The 21,723-nt window shown below is 28.6% G+C and overlaps 2 protein-coding genes across 3 annotated transcripts in view; both read right to left on the bottom strand.

The window, feature by feature from the left end:
* LOC136972740 (aminopeptidase Ey-like) overlaps positions 1-9,018 on the bottom strand; it is a 108,714-nt gene extending 99,696 nt beyond the window's left edge. The window contains exons 1-2 of one of the 2 annotated variants that reach the window (XR_010880382.1): positions 8,326-9,018; positions 2,736-2,888 (exon numbers count right to left, since the gene is read on the bottom strand). Coding sequence is in view for 1 of the 2 variants with exons in the window: in XM_067267356.1 (XP_067123457.1) it covers positions 2,736-2,888; positions 8,326-8,891 (719 nt within the window). In the remaining variant the exon portion in view is untranslated. The remainder of the gene's footprint in view (positions 1-2,735; positions 2,889-8,325) is intronic. The other variant, XM_067267356.1, reaches the window with a different exon arrangement.
* A 3,136-nt stretch (positions 9,019-12,154) lies between these two features.
* Positions 12,155-21,723, bottom strand: part of LOC136972739 (endoplasmic reticulum aminopeptidase 1-like) — a 59,636-nt gene continuing 50,067 nt past the window's right edge. The window contains exons 16-20 of the mRNA XM_067267354.1: positions 21,108-21,218; positions 19,077-19,232; positions 18,757-18,891; positions 15,358-15,427; positions 12,155-13,413 (exon numbers count right to left, since the gene is read on the bottom strand). Of these exons, the coding sequence (XP_067123455.1) occupies positions 13,243-13,413; positions 15,358-15,427; positions 18,757-18,891; positions 19,077-19,232; positions 21,108-21,218 (643 nt within the window). The 3' untranslated portion in view covers positions 12,155-13,242. The remainder of the gene's footprint in view (positions 13,414-15,357; positions 15,428-18,756; positions 18,892-19,076; positions 19,233-21,107; positions 21,219-21,723) is intronic.

The raw sequence follows: 21,723 nt of genomic DNA, 5'->3' as shown, positions 1-21,723 counted from the left end.
TTAATAATATAAAAAGATTTTTATAACAAAATCTCGTAACAAATGGCGTCACATAATTTTATTCATTACCATTAATAATACAGTATAAATGTTTTTTTAAGATAAAATCTCGTAACAGCCGGGAAAGTTATGCAACTTGTTGCTAGATTTTTTTATTTTTGTGAAGAATTCTATTTGTTTAAAATACATTTGGTAACGATTAAATTATGTATCTCTTCTTCAACCATTGAGATTTCTGATTCGTTTTACGACTTTTAGTAAAAGTTAGTAAACAAAATAAGAAAAAAGCCTGATGTAACGAATTCAGAGAGAAATTTTGTGATTTACATACGTTTAAAGGATGAAGCGCTCACTTGAGAGAGGATAAAACGTATGTTTTATCCTCTCTCAAGTGAGCGCTGCGTCACACCTCGACTGATGGGGGTTAATGCAAAAATGAATAAAATTTATTTATTTTATAATAAATACCTTAAATCAATAATACTTATAATTTGGATCATATTTTATAGAAACTACGTTGACTTAAATACTGTTGAAAAAATAAAACCATAAACTTAATTTAGTATTTGTATTACTGGTGCGATATCGAGCTTTAATCCTGCCCTTTAATTTAAAGTATTTTAAGAATTGAAGCACTATTTGATTTAATACACTGAATGAAATTTGTGAGAAGTAATTTCGTTTAAACATATTTGTCCTTGAATTTTATCAAATAGAACAATTATAGTCTTTGCCGAGAAATCTAGTTTACAGCAATTATATCTAATTAGCGTTTTTACAACAAATAAATAAATTATCAAAACGTTGCATTAATTTGTTTCTATGTATACGACAACGACATAACAATAGACAATATTGCTTGTTACTTATTTTGTGAAAGAAATAATATATCAACATCTATTCATGTAGTTTCCCAACTATACCGTACTGTCGTTTACCATCTGCCCCATTTTTACGGGATAGTTGGTGAAAATCACTACCAGAGCTGCTCTTACTTCTGACCGATTACAGATTAGACTCATTCATTATTCAAGCTACTAAAGTCCTATATAAAAGAAACAGTCTTCTGCTGGATTTTCGAGGCTACATGAAGCATGTGTAAAAAAATTTTGCAAGTAAAGAACAGAAACATTCAATTTTCAGATTTTATTATATTACAGAAATATTGCTGTAAAAATAAGTGACCTAATTTTACAGCAATGTTTCTATTTTTACGGCATTTGCGCGTAAACGGTATACGCAGTAACCACAGCTTTCAAGTAACACAATGTATCTGTACCTGGCTGCTATTATTCATTTTATACAGAAAGTACACGTGTTTACCATCTAATCTGGTTTACTATATAACCAGGTTTAATCTATAACAGTTGATAATGATAAGTGAATACGTTCACTTATCATTATCAACTGTATCACACAAAATGCTTTTAGTGTGTTAAAGAACGCTTTTGTGACTTGCTAATTATGCTTTAATTAAAATGCTTTTTCTTAGCAAGAATAAACAAATTTTCTAAATACTTAAAAAATGATACTTTTTTAATTAAACATTAATTAAAAGGTATAATAAAGTATGTTAGTCAATCTTTCGTCTCTGCTGGTCCGATAAAAGCTAGCCGAACATGATGAATATTTAAGTTTTCGTCTGTCATATTAAATATTTCAGGCAGAAAAATTATGTTAAAAGTAAAATCACGAATACAGAGTTTCTCTCAGTTTTTTATAAACGTTTTACAGCAAGCGACTTCACGCTTGCTGGAACTAATTTTTCGGAAAATATTGCCAGTTGTGTAGGCGAAGACAATCAGCTTACTGGGCAACAATGATTTAGGTTTAACTGCTACATGGTTTTCTAAAACGAGATAGCTAGACGGTTGCTGGTCATGTAAGCAGTAATTTTAGACACAGAAAACTTTTTGCTATCCAGTAGCTCTTAGGCTATTTCAATATACTTTAAATAGTCCATACATTGGCAGAAAAAAGTTTTAGTTCATGAATTTTGTACTGGGCTCAGTACGAAACACAAAAAACTTTAGAATGCTTTAGAAATGCTTTTAGAATGTTTTTTGACCTATAAATATGCTGTTGAATGTTTTAAATGCTTTATTGCTTTATGATGCTTTCCTATTTTCAAATTTCTGTTTAATGCTTGATCCAACTCTTGAAATGTGTTCTAAAGATCTACATATCAGCAAATAATGTTTTATGAGACCTTTTACATGTTATTAACCAAAAATGGTTTTAATGCTTATAATGTTTTTGATTGTCCTTAGTGATAAGCGATGAGAACATTTAAAAAATACAATATAATATAAATTACACTTATATAAGTTTACATTTTTCTTCATTTATAAAATAATATTTCTTTTTATATTTAACTTGTGAACTAGCAATCACTGTATATAATTATTTTAACCGCTGTCTGCAATACAATAAACTTTTAGCAATATCAAATTTTAAAGATTAAATCGAATTAAATGAAATAACGTACTAATTATTTTATTAATTTAATTTGAAATTTAAGAAACTGAAATTTTAGTGAAGTTAGTTTGTCATACTTGAGGGTGTTTATTAGCTAATAAATGAATAAAGCTAATAACTAATAGGAATTATTTTATTTACTATTAATCTAATGTTTAATAATATTTTCATAATAATAATATTATATGTATAATAAAACTAGCAATGTTTATATTAATTTTAAATAAGTAAACAGACACAACAAATATACTAAATACCTCATTTCCGATCTAAGAATAGGCATATTAGAGAGGGCAGTCATGTTCCACCATCTGACTATCGTTACGTCGAACGTAGCTTTCAATGAGGGTTCGTCGAAACAAGGAAAGGCTTCTCGAGCGTGGAGTGCTTCAAACTGAGTTAATGCTGCACTGAAAATAATAATAATAATAATAATAACGACAACACAAAACGTTCGTTTAAAAATATTTGAAACATTTTTATAAAAATCTTACTGAAATATTTTTCCAAAATTTGACTTTATCTTCTTATTTGATAAAATTAAAAGAGATGTTATAAACAAACGACAAACTATAAACATTTTGTAAAATATTAAAATTTAAACAGTTTCATTAGATTTTTCTGGAAATTGATATGGAATAACTGCTCGTCAATCTGTCGAAATAATTCGCAAATTTATCACTGCGATAAAATCTCTTTACGTAATTTGTTAAAACCGATTTGAAGAATAGCTTTAACTTTTTGTAACTATACATTATCAGAACAATAACGTCTTTATAACACCGAGATTTTTCTCCAATATTAAACGAATGTTCTGTTCACCCTTTCGATAACGTTTTATTTATTTATTTTTTGAAAACTCGCATATTTTTCTCAATTTGTATCGCTTTGTTATACTAGGTACGACTTTTTAACAATAGTTATAGAACTTATATTTCATATTGCCAACACTTTCATTATTTTGTTTTAGTTAATAGAATTTTGTTAAGTATTATATAGCTTTTTTAGAATATAATTGAACTACTGTTGCTGTAGAAATTTTTTCTAATTGTGAGTTTCAAAATTCAAGGAAAATTTTATAAATTATTAATTTTGCTATCACACTCATTATTAGAAAAATATGTTCTAAACTTATTGTGTGAAAATATAGCAATGATAATTTTTAAGTTTTTCATACGAGTTTTCTTCATTAACATCCCAATTTAAAAATATATTGAAATTATTTCAGTGAATATTTTTAAGATGTTAGGGAAGAAAGTATATTTATTCGTCAACAAATAATTGAATTTATTAGTACTTAATTGTTACATGTAACAGAAGCACAAAGTAACAAATCTTGAAATATCATGACATAAATATTATGGCTTTTTTTTTTATAAATTTTTGAGAATAGACAAAACCTCCGGTCTGCATACGCATAGGCAACGGCTTATCTCTAGTCTGAAAAGTGTTAAATACGCTATCATTTTGATTCTCATAGATTGATGACGTTCAATAAATACTTTACTCTTTAGTGCATAAGTATAGTTGATTCATAGTATTATCACAATCCAATAAAAATAAATGTTTAATAATTTTCTAGTTCACTCCCCGAATTGGTATCTTCAACAAAACGCATGTCAGGACATTTAAAAAGTTTTAAAACTTCAATGAGATCAAAGATGTATTTTACAATGGAGTGTTTCGAGGGCCTGAAATAAAAAGATCAGAAGAAATAAAGAACAAATGAAATAAATCTTCATTTTTCCTTGGGCATTTTTTACAATGCTCTTAAAATATTTATACTCTATGTTTCTGAATTCTTCAGTATTTTTGTGCCAGCCGGCCATTGGGAAGAATAAAATTTTTAATTACACTCGTTCTATGGATGAAAATTCTGAAGAAAGTAACTGACATTGGAAATCATTCATAGAGCTTAACATAAAATTTAGCTGTGTCTTTTGCATATTTTTTAAATTATTTTAAATTGATATCGAACTTACAGACAAAACCTGAAAAAATCTCTATTTTTTTGGAAGGTCAGAACAAAATCCAAAAACTTATCCAAATGTTTTTTCACAATAAGGTGAGTACATTTAATCTTTAAATAATGCATTCTCTCAAAATAAGTTGAATTTCTGCATGTAAAAAGTTGATTTTACCGCAGTTCTTAAGATCTGAAATAATTCTTTACGAGTCAAAACCAAAAAAAAATTATATTATTATTCAAAATCGTAAGTAATCCGTTATGATTTATTTACTACATAACATAGAATGTACAGTACCTGCTATTTATAATAAAAAAAGCAGAAATACCATTTTTTACAACTTTTTAAAATCGCAACTTAAAGTTTAAATTAAAAAAATCTCGAAAAATTTTTTAATGTATAAATAAACTGTATATATTATATATGTATAGTGCATATATCGTAAAATGACACCTACACAACTTTAAACAGATCTTTGGGATCCATAATATAATTTTTTTAAACTTTATTACTCTACAATATCAATAATAAATTAAACCACCATATGCAATAATCGTTTCATGAAACCCAAACCGACACGGCGCGTGGCTTATTTCTACTTCAGTATAATTTTTCCTGTAATAATATAAAATTCCCCGAATGGTATCCGACCTATTATTATTGTAATATGTATGCTAGCTATTCTCTAAATTTAATTTACTTAAGTTAGTTTTTAACTGCTTATATATTAATTGAAAGAGAATTTCAGTTTGTTCAACTTAGTTTGAGTAATCATCTGGGACTAAAAGTACGGTTCAAGTATCAAATTAACGCTCTTATCCCGCAGATGATAATACTGAAGAGAAATTTGAAAAAGATGCAATGGTTCAGGCGTAGCGGAATGACAAAAATACAATATTAAGTCTTCACCACAATCACAAACATGTCAAACGAGAACTCCCGGCATGTATGTAGTGTAGACCAGTGGTTCTTAACCTTCTTATACTCGCGGCTCACCAAATATTTCATAATTTTTTGTGACTCCCATTTTTTTAATAATAATTTATATTTGTTAAATTATCTATAATAAATTGATTTTTTATTATTGCTTTATTTTTTATATAATAAATGTAAATCATAACTTTATTATTTCATTATCTATTTAAATAACATTCAAACTTTACAATTAAGCACGAAAACTCATTAATTTTTAACAAAAAATAAAATAAGAAACATGTCGATAAATCGATCCAAAGTTGATGCTAAAACTAAAACTAAAACACCCACAACTTGTCGTAAAGATTTTGCATATCTTTTGCAAAAATATTTAAATTTTCAAAGCCTACTAAGCCTACTATTTTTCATAATTATTTTTGAAATTCCAAGCATTGATAGTTTCTTAGAATCGCTTTGGAATAAAAGAAGTAAATACTGCGGTGTAAGTAGCATATTTGCATTTATTTCTTCTGTACTAACAAAGTTGTATGTAAGAAGAAATAATAAAATAAATAAAAAAAAACTAAATAGGAAAACTTTATCTTTCTTATTTCACTTTTCAATGCGATATTCGGTTATACATCAATTTTCTTTTTATTATATTCTGAAGGAAATTTTGCATAATTTGGCTGCCCCCCGGCAAACGTCTTACGGACCCCCAGGGGGCCGCGGCCCCCTGTTAAGAATCACTGGTGTAGACTGGCGACTTAGTGTTGACTGGCGACGTAGTGTTTTTCACCGTTTTCCTACTTGTTTTGCTAATTTTTAACATTTTGCATTATATTTTGTAATTAAAGAAAGTTAAATTAAATTAAATTAAATTTAATTTAAAGAAAATTAATTTTATTATTTCATAGGGGTTTATAACAATGTTGACGTTAAATATTGTTGATCATTATTTTGACCATTATAAACAACTTAACCTTCTGCATGCTTTTTATTTTTTCGAATTATTCTCCTCGTGTAATTCATAATTTTACTTTAAAGTAAACTATTTATCTTATATTTTACATAATAATTACATTACAATTAGTTTGTTTTTAACCAACTTATTCGATCTTGGACCACTCTCATATAATGCCAAAGTTGTATGGCTTTACATTTTACATACGAAAAAGCCTGTAGTAGAAACAACTTTGATTTTAGTGACTGTTTCCATAATGTAAAATTAAAGTTTTATTCTATTCGTTCTCAAGAGGTTTTTCGGACCATTCTGCACAGAAAAACTTAACTACTCGAGAATACCTAAAACATATTTTCGAGATACCTAATAGAATTTCTGCACATGGTTGAGATGAGTGAACTTCCACCACATAACTTAACATTAAAGATCGAAGATATTTAAGGTCATCAGAAACCGTGACAGTAAAAAAGATGGTTAATGAAACAAGCTTAGTTATATGAGAAATGTTTAACAACACAATTAGCGTCGAAATCCCGACTGATATACAGCGAGGAACCATTCACACGTTTCCTTGACTACCTTGAATAACGAACTGCATACAATAGCAATGTTCCCTTTAGAATTAAATGTCTTCAATTTTTTATCATGTTGGCATTCGGCATAACAATGAACAAAGGTCAAAGTTAAAAGACGGTAGATAAAGTTGGTATTTATTTACAAAAGCCGATTTCAGTTATGGTATGCTTTATGTAGCCCTTTATCAGATTCAAATAAGCAAACGGTTCTGTGTCGTTCAACGTATCCTCACCAAGTTTGGCATGAATATTTTTTACACCCTAGAAAAAATACTGAGAAGTCCTACCCCAAACACCATAATGCTGATTTTCTGTTAACTTCAGCTCGATCAATTTCTTTTGCTGTGTTTTTCTGTTTTATTATTATAAATACTTAGATGAATAAACGCGAATTTTACTTAAGACCATTCTGTTTATTATCCTTTCCCAACCCAACACCAATTCCCAAACCCCGAAAAATCCGAGCAACGCCGTGCACACGCAACTAGTTTTCTAATGTTTTGTAAACTCATAAAAAATACTTTTTCACTACCTTTTGTAGAAAATAATGTCAATTAAATACTGTAAACCTTTAAAGTTATTAAATGATGTTATCTTTGCTTTTTTTCTTTTTTTTTTTTTTTGGTTTATGCAGTTCATCTATACTAAAAATACTTGATTGAAAATAATCGAAAATATTATATTATTTTAATATTCACTATTCAGAATAAACAAATAATCAAAACCGCACTAAATAAACTGACTTGCTGACGTCTCTAGCGTATGACGAGCACAAAGGAATAATAAAATGACGTAACAATAAAAACATGGAATCTGGTTAACACAGTAGGAGATTTTTATGAAATAACTGGACAAAAAATCAGAAGCACTTTTCTTTTTGTCCAGTTATTTCATAGAAATCTCCTACTGTGTTAACCAGATTCCATGTTTTTATTGTTACGTCATTTTATTATTCCTTTGTGCTCGCCATGCACAATAAAATATCGCCATGCACAATAAAATATCGCCATGCACAATAAAATATCGCCAAACTAACAAGAATTTACTTAAGTCTGGACATTTCCAGATATATTTTTAGCTGAATTTACATCAGTTATTTATTATCAGAGTTCGGATTTTTTAAATTTTTCAAAGAAGGTATTTGTTTCGTAATAAAAACATTCAAAATGTAGAATATTAATACATCAAATTCAATTATCAGATTTATTCGTATTTTAATTATTTTAAACATTATATTTCCATTTTCTCTATACTGGTATTAAAGTGCGTCATATTACAGCTTCGTATAGGATTTAATATCTCTGAGAAATTTTTCCTTAATTCATATTAAAGTTATTATTTAAATCTATCCACTTAGATTTACCATTAAAAAAGTAATTGTAGACTTGTTAAAAGTAAATAATGTAAAATAAAATAAAACACCTACTATTCTGTGATGTTATCGTCATTATCTTCGTAGGAATAATAATAAAATCCATGTAGTTCTTCTTGTAACACTCCCTCGAATTCTATAAACAAACTATAACCTCCTAAGGATAAGTTTTCTAATAAAGTCAAAATTACAAAGTCGATTTCATCGTCGTAATCCATTCTTAATATTTTCAAATCGTTTCCAGCTTCGCTTCGAATTTTAATCCGGTCCAAACTTAGAGATAATCCCTTCGAATGAAAGATAACCGTGTCTGTACTTTCTACGCAAGCAAAATAGATATTTACACTTCCATTGAACTTAAAATTGTCGGGTCCCAAATGCGGTTGAATTTCCAATCGGTAGTGGTGTGGAATGATGGTTTTCGGCAGGAAAATGCCCCTCGGTTCCTTCGGTGTAAAAATTAACACACAGAAATATATGGCTAATACCAGAATAACGAGAATTGTGACCCCTGCAATTATAATACACGCTAGAGATATCCATTTCCAATTTTTCAAAAGTATCGATTCCCATTGCAACAAAGGAGACTTTTTGTCTTCTTCGATTTCTAATTTATCCATTGTTCTATGAATGGCTAAGTGTAAACACGGACTCCGACAAATGCAGGGAGATGTTGATTCTGTACTAATTACTTCTATCAGTAGCGTCAAGGATAAACTCGGCGCGGTTCTACTCTCGACCCCGTCAGAGACTATTTTCTTAACAGATCTTTTTTAAGTGGTTAATTAGTGTTAAATATGTTTTATGTTGATAATTTAAATTACCAAGGCAAATGTTTTCTTATATATTATATTTAAATATGTAACAAGTAAAGTTTAGTCTTTGCTTTTTGGAATTTTATTAGAGATCAAAAAGCAAACACAAGTAGTTTTCTACTTTCGATAGAGTTAAAAAAGTAAAATATACCAAATAATCACTAGATTTGAGCTATGTACAATTAATTAAAACACTGGAAACTGCTGCATTAAGTCTATTATATTAGAGATGTCTGAAAATTTATTATTTGATTTTAATCTTATTATATGCTTACTTGTTTATGATTTCGAAACGGCAAGATTTTACAGAATTCCCTTCTCCTTGAATTATTGTAACTATAAATATTTAAGATATTGCATTCTTTAAATAATTTCTAACATAAAATGTTATTTTTAAATTAAAATTTATATTCGTAATCGTTAGTAAAGAGAAAAATGTTATTTGGTTCAAATATTATTGAATGATAAAAGAATTTCTTAAAAGACATGGGAATTTCTTCGAATGTTTATTAAATTATAAAAGTTTAAGTAAGCGATTGTTTAATGTTTCGTCTCGAAAGATTAAGATAGATATAAATGCATTTTAAATAATAGGAAAATTTGATTAAATTATTACGGAAGAGTAATACCTTAAATAAACTTTTTTTTAAAATATGATATAAGAACAAATGTACTCTTTAAAAGATCTTTTTTAATACATCTTATTCAATAACAGATGTCAAAAATGTATCTATCTTTTTAAGATATCTTGTTTCATATACGTTTAATATTATGCAGATGATGATATAAACTTTCATTAAGTAAAAAAAGTATAAACTTATTGACATTCTGTTTTATAAAGTATGTTTATTAGTTCAGAAAATTGAAATTTTCCACTAATAGTAATTCATGTTTTTTTCAAAATAATTTCCTTTTACAGCGCTTATTTTAATGTTTAAATTGGCATATTTAATTTTTTTGTCTCGAGTATTTAAGCTCGCTAACGTTATTTGTTTTATTAATTTTAATATAAAAAATAGCATATAGTATAATATAAATTATTTGTCTTTCAGTAACTAATACGTATTATGTAATTATCGATTTTTTCCCTTTATAATTTTCCATTCATCTTCTTCTTACTCTATAACATAAAAAATGATGATATCATATTTGTGTAATAAATGGTTATACATTGAACACATTGCTCCATTTTCCTGCTGTTAAATATATAACGTTTCGAAAATACTGTATTATATAGGTAATCAAAATCATTTTGCCTACAAGTACAAATCGAAATAAATTGTTGTAAATAAACGGAATAAATATTTTCTTGTGTCAGTTAAAATTTTTGTTTATTAGTAAATAAATACAGTAATATGTTATACTAAATATTATAAACATTAGACTTTTATCGATTAAGGAATTCTTAATTACGTTGTTTATAAATTATAATGTATGATGTCTTTTAATATTTATTTAGTGTTAACATACAATTCGGGTTGCTCAAACTGTTTACCACGTGTATCGATTTCACTTCCGTCCACGTGTTTCTATAAACATATTTCGAACAGAATTTGTACAATTTATTCTAGATAAAATAAATCATCTAAAAACGATAAACAGATTAAGGAAGCTTCCGAGTGACCGGAATAAAGCACGCGTAGGTGTTAATTGCTTTTTATTAATATTTATGTAACCCAAATAATTATCGTGTTAAGTAATAGAAAGATAAAAAAAAAATATATGTATTATCATTATTATTGGTGAAATTTTGAATGAAATAACTCGACACGACGTTTATACTTATAGGAAAAGATATCCGATATCTTATGGGGTTGAATAAGAATACTTAATTGTTAATTTTTTAATATTTTATCGTATTAATCGAAAAATAATTCAAATTAGATTAAAAATGAGATTGACGGGGAAAAAATGAAACTCAGAGAATGCTCTTTTAAGAGAACTGCTCCTTTATCCAGTGCTCTGTTAAATGGACTCGACTGTTTTTTAAAACAAAATTATAAAAATCTCACATATATATATATATATGTATGATATACACACTCGTATAATATGTATAACATATATCAGTCTGTGTGTGTGTGTTTCTGCATAATTATAAAAAATTGTATTCATATTTTCCTTAAATTTTATAAATTTTCTAGTCAGATTTTATCTTGAGACTGACAATTCTTCTAAGTTATGTTGACTATAAAAAATCAAATCGTTATTTCTTTCGGCCTTGTATGTCCTTAACAAGTTGCTTATAACAAATTAACCGTTATTGGTAAGTATTGTTCTCGCTAATATCAGAATATAATAAGGAACGTCAATTAAGAATTTCAAAAACTTAATTAGTGAAGTTTGATCAGTCGGATGATCAGTTTCATTTTGTGTCTGAGACATAGACGACTTCACATAAAATTAAATAAATTCTATTTTGTCGTTGTTCCATTAAATCGGATATTCATCAACGACTTTGTGTGGTACGTTTTCGAAATTTACTTAGAAATACGAAGGCAGAATATATAAGTGAAAAATGTATTTTAAATAGGCTACAGTTACGGTTTATGGCAACTATTTTTCTACTGTAAATAAGTTCTTTTAAACTCTTTTTATCCCTGATAAATAAAAGTCTGTATTCTTATTTACTTTTCTTAATTAGAATATTAAAAAATTGTGGCCGCGTTTTATAGACGCTAAATGGCTTAAATACACTAAATACTAAATTCTTTTTCCTAAATAAAATTATTTTGCGCTATAATAGGGGCGCTTCTTATATACGGTAAAACATAGTAATTTATCTGAGTGATGACTTACACAATGACTGTTGTAAAATATAAGCCATTAGAAATAAACCCGAAAGTGTACTTTTTGGAAAATTTTTGGTATTTGTATGTAGCTTATATACACCTAAAGATATGAATTATAGTGGCATTGGCTTGAAATCTGTACAAGGGCTGATAAAATTTCTTACGCTTTCAGAACAAGAAAATAAAATTAATAAACAGATGCCTATATGTACTTATCAAATAGTTGTACAATTTAATTCTTCTCTAAAGTCTTCACTTCAATTTAATGCTCACATATTTGCATAAATTAAAAGCTTTTATTTAATTAATTTAATATAAAAGATATAAATTAGAAAATTAGTAAAAGTAACGAAAATTATACTTTTATACATTACACATTTAAAATACACGATGTAATTTTTTACATAATCTTAATATTTATGAAGTTATTAATATTTTATTAGGACACATCCACGCATTTGGTATTCGCCGAATACCGAGCGAACATTTGGCCAATACCGAGTAGTGTTGGTGTTTACTCGTAATGAATGTCCGTCTATTTTCTCGTTTTTGTTGTTGTTATTTTAATGTTTTTAAAACTAAATCTAGTCTTATATTTTTAATTTACTTTATTTTTTTCATTTCATTTATAGTTTAAATATTTATTTTTTCTGGCTATTTTTTGCAATACTATTTTGTGTTCTTTTTTTAAAAAAAAATCCTTTCTTTTCTACGTTTAGATTTTTCTGCATTGGTGAAGCGATACCATCCACTATTCTCTTCTCTTATGCTTTTCCCCTCATTAAAAGGCATGAACTACTAACTCTAAAAGAAGCAGTACAAGTTTTTCTTTGAGAATTGTCCATTTTTTAGATCCAGGACGAACATTCGCCATTCCCGTAACGAACCGATGCTCGGCAAATAACCATAAATGTGTTAGTGTGTGTTCGTCAGATGACAAACACTTCGCAAATACTTTGGCAAAGGAAATGTTGGCTATTCGGCGAACACCGAATTTGTGGACGTGACCTTAGAATGCAACGTACAAATAAATAATAAAGGAAAGTAAATGAAACGTACAAGATTTCAATATAATTCTTTTGGAATTTAGCAATATTCGCGACGAGCAAAAGTCTAATCGAAAAATATCTTATATAAATGACTAAAATAGCAGATATTGTATTTGACAACAAATTCGTCTTTGACGAGGCAATTTAAAGAATCATTTCTTCATGCTCAAGATCTCGTGAGGCGGATTACTTTTTACAGCAAATTATCACGTTCTTCATTATTGTATATCAACGCTATCATATTTAATCTCTTTGGAAGACCGAATTAACTCTTCTTGACAATATTGGCAAAACAATAAATTCTAATATCGATCTTCACGGTCTTCTGACTTTTTTCCATTGTTTACTCTGCAACCATTTATGAACCGAATTTTTCATCCATTCGTTTTTCTTATTCATTTCGTCATCTACATCTAGTAGCATCTTATATTTTTTTGCTTTTTCTTTACTTAATAGTTTCATGTACTGTCTTCCCGTCGCTATTACCTGCAATAGAAAAAATTATTCAAACTTTTAATGGTTCTATATAAATATTTTATTTTTAGAATAAATATAAAAAATCCAGCAATGTCTTGCGTAACCTTTCCAGCTCTTAAAAAATAACTTTTATAGTATATTTTTATTAATAATAATAAAAAACTGTGTGTGGCGCCATCTGTTAAGAGATTTTTGTTATAACAATCTTTTTATATTTTTAATTATTATAAAATGACAAAAGGTTTAATTTTTAAAGTAGTGATGAGTTTCATAAAATAATGATAATAATTGTGGACAAATAACATCTTTATTAAGTCCAATCTCTCTTCAGAAAAGACACATGGCATTCTTGTATCTCTTGTATCACCTCACCTCCTTCGACCTTTACCCATCGAAATTAAACTTTGAGGTTAAAGGGGAGATAAAAATGCCACTTGTCATATCTCGAGTAGGATCAGAATTAATGAAGATTTTACTCATTATTAACATTTATAATTTTTTAAATCAGCAATTTGGATGCTGCAAGTTGCTTATTAGATTGGTTGTTCCTAGAATCTACCAGTATGTCACATAATGCTTGTATTAATCTTACTTATAATGTTTTAACATCAGCTATTGAGAATTTTGTAAAAACACGTAAAATTGATGTCTCCTCAAATAAATGGTTTCTACTCATCTAAAAAAATCACGAAATCTACTCCGGAAACAATGGAGTAAATGGAAGAGATCTGGTAAATCAAGGGATCTTTAGTCTTTTATGTGGTATTTAATAAGAATCTATACTCAGTGGCCTTTTTTCTCAATATATATTAATAATCTTCTTTGCCATCTTAATTAAATTTCACGTTGTAGCTTATGCCGACAATATTGATATGTTCCGATCGGAAGATCCTACAATCTGATACTTGTTTTGCCAAAATATCTTTTTAAATCTGTTAATCTCAGGTTTAATAGTGTATACAAAACACGTGGCTATGTGTTTTGCTTTAATTCGCAATCCTCTACCTACTTTTTCTATTGACGCCACTCTTATTATGTTACGTCGTTCAACGACTTGAGAATAAATCTTCGATAGTAAATTTAATTTTTAAAAATAATATCGATAAAATAGTTAAATCTGGCTATTAGATGGAATATTTTGGCGATTTTGTAAAACTATTTCGTATAAAAGTGCATTAAGAGCTTTTTAAAAAACTAATTTAAAGTCTTGCATTAATTACGGATTGCCCATTTGGTCTACGGCTGTGCCTTTCTTTGGAAAAAATTGCTAGAGCTCTTAATAAACTTTTTAAAATAAATTATGCAACTCACGTAATATTCAAAATCCTATCTTAGCAAGGATTAGATTAGATTTCCCTTCGTTTTTAAGCGTATCAAATATTTCATTCGCTTACTTTATTTATTATGATCGACTTCTTTTACGTATTCCACCGAAAAACCTACGATCTTCATCTTATATGTTAATTCCATTTTTCGTTTGAGTGTATCTGAAAAGTCCCCCTTTTTATTGTATTTCTTGAAATTTAAATAATTTTGATGATTTTTTTATTTTTTAATTTTTCTTGTTTTAATCTTTGTTTCCATATAAATTTGTTAATTTTGGAGGCTACATAGAAAAGCTTTAAAGGATAGTTAATATTTATTTGTAAAAATAAATAAATAAAATTCATTGCTATTTTCAAAATTAAGCGTTTTGCTATTTTATAATAATTAAAAATATAAAATTTCTGTAATAAAATTCTGTAATATAGTTAGAACTGTGTGAATTTTAACTTAACAAAAATAATAACAAAACTTGAATAAGAACAAAACAGAATAACAAAACTTGTTACATTTTTTTTATTATTATTATTGTTCGTATGACATAAAAGTAACTAGTTATTTTTGAAATCTGTAAACACTAAATAATTAAATTATATTTATGTAAAGGTTATAATATTTAAGAGAAATTACCTGTTTAAACTTTAAAGGCGAATCTTTTAAATCGTCAAACGCCATTAATATATTTTCGAATTTTGAATCACTGAAAATTTAAAATAAATATTCAATTATTAGTTATTTTTAATAATTTTTAATAACTTAAATATTTAAATAAGTTACATATAATGATTATTCGCGTTATATACGATTATAATATCGACGTCATATTTCAATCAATTATTATTAAGATAATAACAAACTATGCTAAATTTCCAATAAAGAACATAAAAAACAGGATTTATTAAATTTGTTTTGAATGAAAAGTACGAATATGAGAATATTATCGACAATGTGACCATTAGAGAACGGATTTTAAGGTGCAAAATTATGGTCGGAAAAGGGGAAAAAGTGTTCTGAAAGAGTACAGAAAAAGGTGTTGATGAAATGCATTTATTCAGATCTAAGTCAGTTGCAAGTATTCAGGTTTTATCGCAATACCTCTCCTGGTTATGACAGGGAATTGTGATACGCAGTGACTTCTTGGTACAAAACTTAACGACAGGGAGATTTTACAAGAATCTTCAGAGCGGCAATGAAGTCATTTCCGTACGTATTCCTGATATCTTTACAAAATACATATGCACATGGTATTCAGTTGTTGGAAAGCCGAAATCATATAGCGTGTTGTTTGCTCATCACAAGCGTATTGTATGTTCCCTGGCTACAACTTCATAAATGAATCACTGAATGATTGCATTACTGTTAACGCATTTGTATTATCGAGTTAGTACATTTTAAAAAGCATGAGTTTCACCCATTCACAAGATATTGGAAACAGCAACACATTCAGTATATCTTTGCAGCTCATCGGTAGTTTCATCGAACATGAATCTCACTTTATGCGTGCCGAACACTTCTTTTATTTTCTCGAAGGAATTTTCATAAATTACATAAAGCCATTATGTAATTTTTTTGTAAGGGGGTTCTCACCCGTTACTGACTTTTGCTTGTACTTCTTGAGGAATGTAGGATTTGAATGTAGGATTGTTTATTTTATGAACTGGAATAATTGATTGGATTAATGCGATGGCTGAAGATCTGCACTAAACTCATTCAATGACCGCTGCTTTTCAGATTCTGAAGTGAAGACACATATCAAGGAAGGTTTTGACTTGTGAAGTTCAACTTTCTTCGTATGCTTTATGTACCGGACGTACTGGTTTATTTTTTCTTCTTTGATGCTTCTCATCGATCGCAATATTTACATCGCAGACGGCACATCGAAGAATGAGACCACCAGATTCAAAGAATTGTATCTTGAATTCTGAAAGTGCATACAATTTTCCTTTCGTAACCTTTGTCATAGTTTTACTGTGAACAATGGATACTGGTTCGGACTGGTATAACAATAACCCACAAACCATATATAGCAACTATCCATCACAGAGTGCAAGGCCAAAATGAACTGCTTTTTTTCTGAGCTTCCTTTATGTACTGGGCATGGATCTCAGAGAATTAGCAAATAAAGGGCTATTGTGTTATTGAAGTTTGTATTTTCTCTCGCGGGATTTAGCGACATTATCATGGAAACTATAGAGGCTAAAATGATCTTAAATATACCGTTTTATAGCTCTCGATCTGGTCTACAAAATAAGGACACGAAATTTTACGTAGCTGCTCAAGAAGAGTGAAAATGACATGTATTTATTTCTTTTTCTGTATTTTAAAAACACAGAGAAAGGTAAGGGTAAAGATGCTTAAACGTCAAAGTGGAGGGAAAAGGGGAGGAAATGTACTAATTTCGCGAATGTTGCAAAAAGATGTAACATAGTGTGTCCATTTCGGTTTATTTCATGTCATGTCTTAATATATATACAGTAAGATCTCGCTTAACGCTGCCTCGATTAATGCTGATTCAATATAAAGCGGTCTGTTCGAAGCCCCGAAAAAAACAAACAAAAAAAAAAACTCAAAATTTACGCTGATTCAAATTATCGCAGCATTTAATTGATTCGTGTATAATACGATTATTCACGAACATGAAACAATCAGCAAAAGTGGCAATTCGTTATTGCGCTGTACGTTCCTTAAATCTACGTTTGTTTTATGTAATTTTGTAAAAAATATGACATCATGGATGCCATAGCCAATATCGACTTGGCTTGGCAAGAATTAACTGATAAATGCATGAACGGAGTGTGGAAGAAGTTATGGCCGAAGGTATCCAAGAATTCCCAACGAGATGAGCCTATCGTTGTATCGTTATGTTGACCAAATTGTTAACCTAATCGATACAGCGGAACTAGGAGATGTAGATAAGCAGGATATTGAGGAGTTACTGCATGTTTCTGGTGAGAGCCTTACCAACGATGACCATCAAGAACTAGCAGAATAAGGAATTTATATATAACTGGTAAATAGTGATTCTGAAGACGAAGAACCCAAAGAATTTCTCTACAGATTTCCTTAGTAAAAGTTTGGTTACGATAACCGAAATCGTTGATCAAATTGTAGCTAATAATCCAGATTTTGAGAGGAGGGCGAAAGCAATCCGAGGCGTTTTGTATGCGATCATCTGCTACCGGTATTTGCTTAAGGAAAAAAATAGCGACAAATGAAACTACACGACTTTAACGCAAAGAAAAAAAAACAACAATTTCAGAAGCGCCAAAAACTTCATCACAGAAAAATGAACTTTACATTTTTGTGTGCATATGTTTATGTGTTATTTAGCATATATTATTATGCAAATTAATATAAAATATCTTAGAATTATAGTAAAATCTGTTTATTTTTGGTTGCTTGTGATAGAGGGAAAGGGAAACACCCCTTTCTCTATTTACTCTATGTTAAAATGACCTCGTTTAACGCTGTTTCGTTTAGCGCTTCGACGTTTAAGAACGCATCCCCCACGTTAAGAGGAGTCTTACTGTAATTATTACATTTCACTAATTAAAAATGTGGAAAATCGGAATATTCCTTTTTATAACGAATTATAGATACGCTGCATAATGCTATTAAATTATTTATTTCTAAATATTAATTTCTATTGTTTTTAATGAATGACACAAAGCCTTTTAGTTTTCTCTACAATCTGCACTAATTTCGTACCAAATTATAACTTCATGTCATTAAAACAGGTTTTGTTTTCCGTTCGTTGCATACTTATGTCTAATATTGTTTACTTTCGTATTTGAAAGAAAGTATGAATTAATCTTTTAAATGTAATTTCTTATTTTTTTTTTTCGTTAAAACAGAATTTTCCATTTCTTGAAAACAAACTGTATATACAGATATGTCTATAATTTGACTTATACATAGTTTAATTCAGTTTAATTATACACAGTATTCCAGATTATTCCGATTACAGTATATCGAATAAACCGAAAAGAAAAATATTTCAAAACTTTTACCGTAATCTATTGTACTTACTCTTCTGCCAATTCTTTAAAATGAACATTGAAGAAATGGAAAACTTCTAACCACATATGCGGGTTACGAAGGACTTCTTTTAGTATTTGTAAAAATCGTCTTACTTTGGGCTTCTTCAAAAGTTCTTCAAGCAATCTAAACATAAAAAAAGGCAACATTAGCACATGAAAAATCGATATTGAAATAAATTTTCAACAACAACCAATTCTATAAATTGGCGTTTTTAAAACATTTTTAGTACATAGAGCCTATTAATAAAAAATACAAAAAAAAAGAAGGAAAAAAATTTTAAAAAGATTTAAAATGTTCTAAATATTTACTTTGTTATTAATGTCCTGTTTCTGCTGCAAGCTAAAGAAGCAGTGCTTAAAAAATCTTCGTTTTCCAAATAAGAATTAAACACCTCGTTCCATTCTTCCGCGGTTCCATATTCGATTCCAGTACACATAATCGAATGTTTGATGTTGTGATCTAAACTACAAACGAAATTTGCATAAATTAGTGTAAATTAGTACAAACAGAAATACTTAATAATTTATCGCAATATATGTAATTTTCATTAAAAAATAAACTGAAAAGGTTTCGTAAAACGTGTTAATTGTTTTCGGTAATCTATTTATTTCATATTCATAATTAAATCGAATTCATTTGTAGTGTTCTGGTTACAAACTTTAAATTATATGACCTTACAAATAGATAGAACGAAAACAGAGCTAGCTAGCAAATGTACACACGTAGCCTATAGATTGCATCTACTGATAATTCAAATTAAGAGTGCTACCTAATCATTTTATTAACTGTTTCTTCCAAAATTTAACTTACAAATACGTATATAAACGGAGGATAATCTAAATAGTTTAAAGCTAAAAATCCAGCAACGAGTTACTTAACTTTCCCGGCCATGTTTAAAAGTACGTGTGTGACATCGTCTGTTATGATATTTTAAAAAACAGCTTTTTATATTTTTAATTATTATGAAATAGCCAACATCTTAATTTTTAGGGTAGAAATGGGCTTTATAAAAAATAGTAAATGCTAATAACGAGTAAAACCCCATTAAGTTCGACTTTACCCTGAGATAGGACCCACGATGCCTTTTCTTTCCCCACCCCGTCGACTTTTAACCATCTAGACTTAATAGAGCTTCAAACCACAACACAAACCTGTAAAATTTTAGAAATTTTCGACGAAAAGCACAGGAGTTATTATGCGTCAAAGAGGGTGACAAAATCGTGCTCCCCCCACACAGGGGCCTAACAGAAACCAATATGATAAACTAAAGAAACACCTAATAATTTCTCTCTGTATTCCATATCAGAACATGCTGACGTCGGCGAGCAGCAGGCGCAGGTTAATAAGTGGTTAGTAACACGCCAAGGTGTATCTGGGAGGAAGTTACGACCAGAATGGTTCCCCTTTGCCTTCTCTGGGACGCAGTGTTATGCGAGGGGAAACAATGCTTTCCGGGAGGTCTTCTAAGGGAAGCTGGTCCCTATTCAGGTGTTACAAACGTGGAAAAAACACGGAAAACTCCACACGGCTATCCGTTCGAGCGCGGCACGAACCCGCGACCAAACTACCAATGTTTAGCGACAGAACCGCTCGGCCACTGGTGCTAATCTATTAATAATAATCTCTAACAAATTATATTACAATATAGGAAGTAAACAAACAAAATGTTGCCCCAACATTCTTACTAATACTTCTAACTACTACTATTTACTATTTGAAAACTGAAAGATAAAAAATATTTGTTTCCTACACGTTATTTTTATAAATCCTTCGAAAATAATAGAGTTTTAGTTGTCGAATATGAAAAAAATCCCGAATACTGAGCTTCTGCAGTATTTCAAAATGAAAGTTTCTTAACTAAGTAAATTAAGACGAATTTAAAAAGATGATTATGAATATTCCAAATTTATTAATTTGCAAATTATAGCCATTCGGTTTATTCTATTTACACGATTATATTCTAATTCAACAATTCTCGAAATCAAAATGATTTAAAATTAAGCAAGAACCTGGAGAAACTTCGTAAACATTTTCTATTCGAGAAAATTCTATTTGATCTGTATTAAATTCATAATACAGGTCAAGTTAAATAATTCTATGTTTTAATTTTAACGAATTTAATATTTAATAAAACTCGTTAATTAATTAGAAACAGCTTTCTGCCTCTGATTATATTTATTTGTACAGTAAATTCCAAAGTAATTTATTGTATTATTAAAGTTTTTTCATAAAATTTGTATATTATAAATATGTTCCTAACATTAATTAATTACGTAATATATACTAAATATTTTAAATTCCTAATTATTTAATATAATCGATTCTGTTAAAGTTATTACCCGGTTTCATTCTTTGTTTCGTTCCAATTTTTAAATTTTGCGATAGCGGTATTCACACAAGGCATGTATCTTCTTCGGCATAAAAAGAATATGGATAGTTCGCGAATTCCCCTGTAAATACATAAAAGTTCAAAATAAAATTACAATGTGCTCAGATAAATTTGGAATTTAAAATTTTAATCAAATATAACACTACATTTTAAAACATGTTTTCAAACATAGGGTATAAATTAATATTGAATAAAATATATCTATTAGAGATGGGCGAATACTATCCACAAATACTTATTGTAAAATACGACCCCAATGCAAACACTATGAGAATAATTATAACGTGGTTTTTAATAGAATTGTTCCGTTTTAATTACTGATGAAACAGATTATTTACACAACTATGCTTATCAGACATATAATATAAATGACTACTTATATTAATTTTGTTATAAATTTCAAGTTACAAATTAACTTTAAGGATTATGGGCCTTTATAAATTTTATTATACATTAGTTAGAAATTAAATAAAATGATAAATTAATTATTAAAATAATTCTGTTTTTTTTTTTTCTTAAATTCAACTTTCTTATTTTTCCAACTGAAAAACATATTACAACCAAAT

This window comes from Centruroides vittatus, unplaced genomic scaffold (genome assembly GCF_030686945.1).
Source record: "Centruroides vittatus isolate TY-2023 unplaced genomic scaffold, ASM3068694v2 contig_301, whole genome shotgun sequence".
Taxonomy (NCBI): domain Eukaryota; kingdom Metazoa; phylum Arthropoda; class Arachnida; order Scorpiones; family Buthidae; genus Centruroides; species Centruroides vittatus.
The sequence above is the reverse complement of the archived record's forward strand: the minus strand, read 5'-3'. Positions and strand labels throughout refer to the sequence as shown.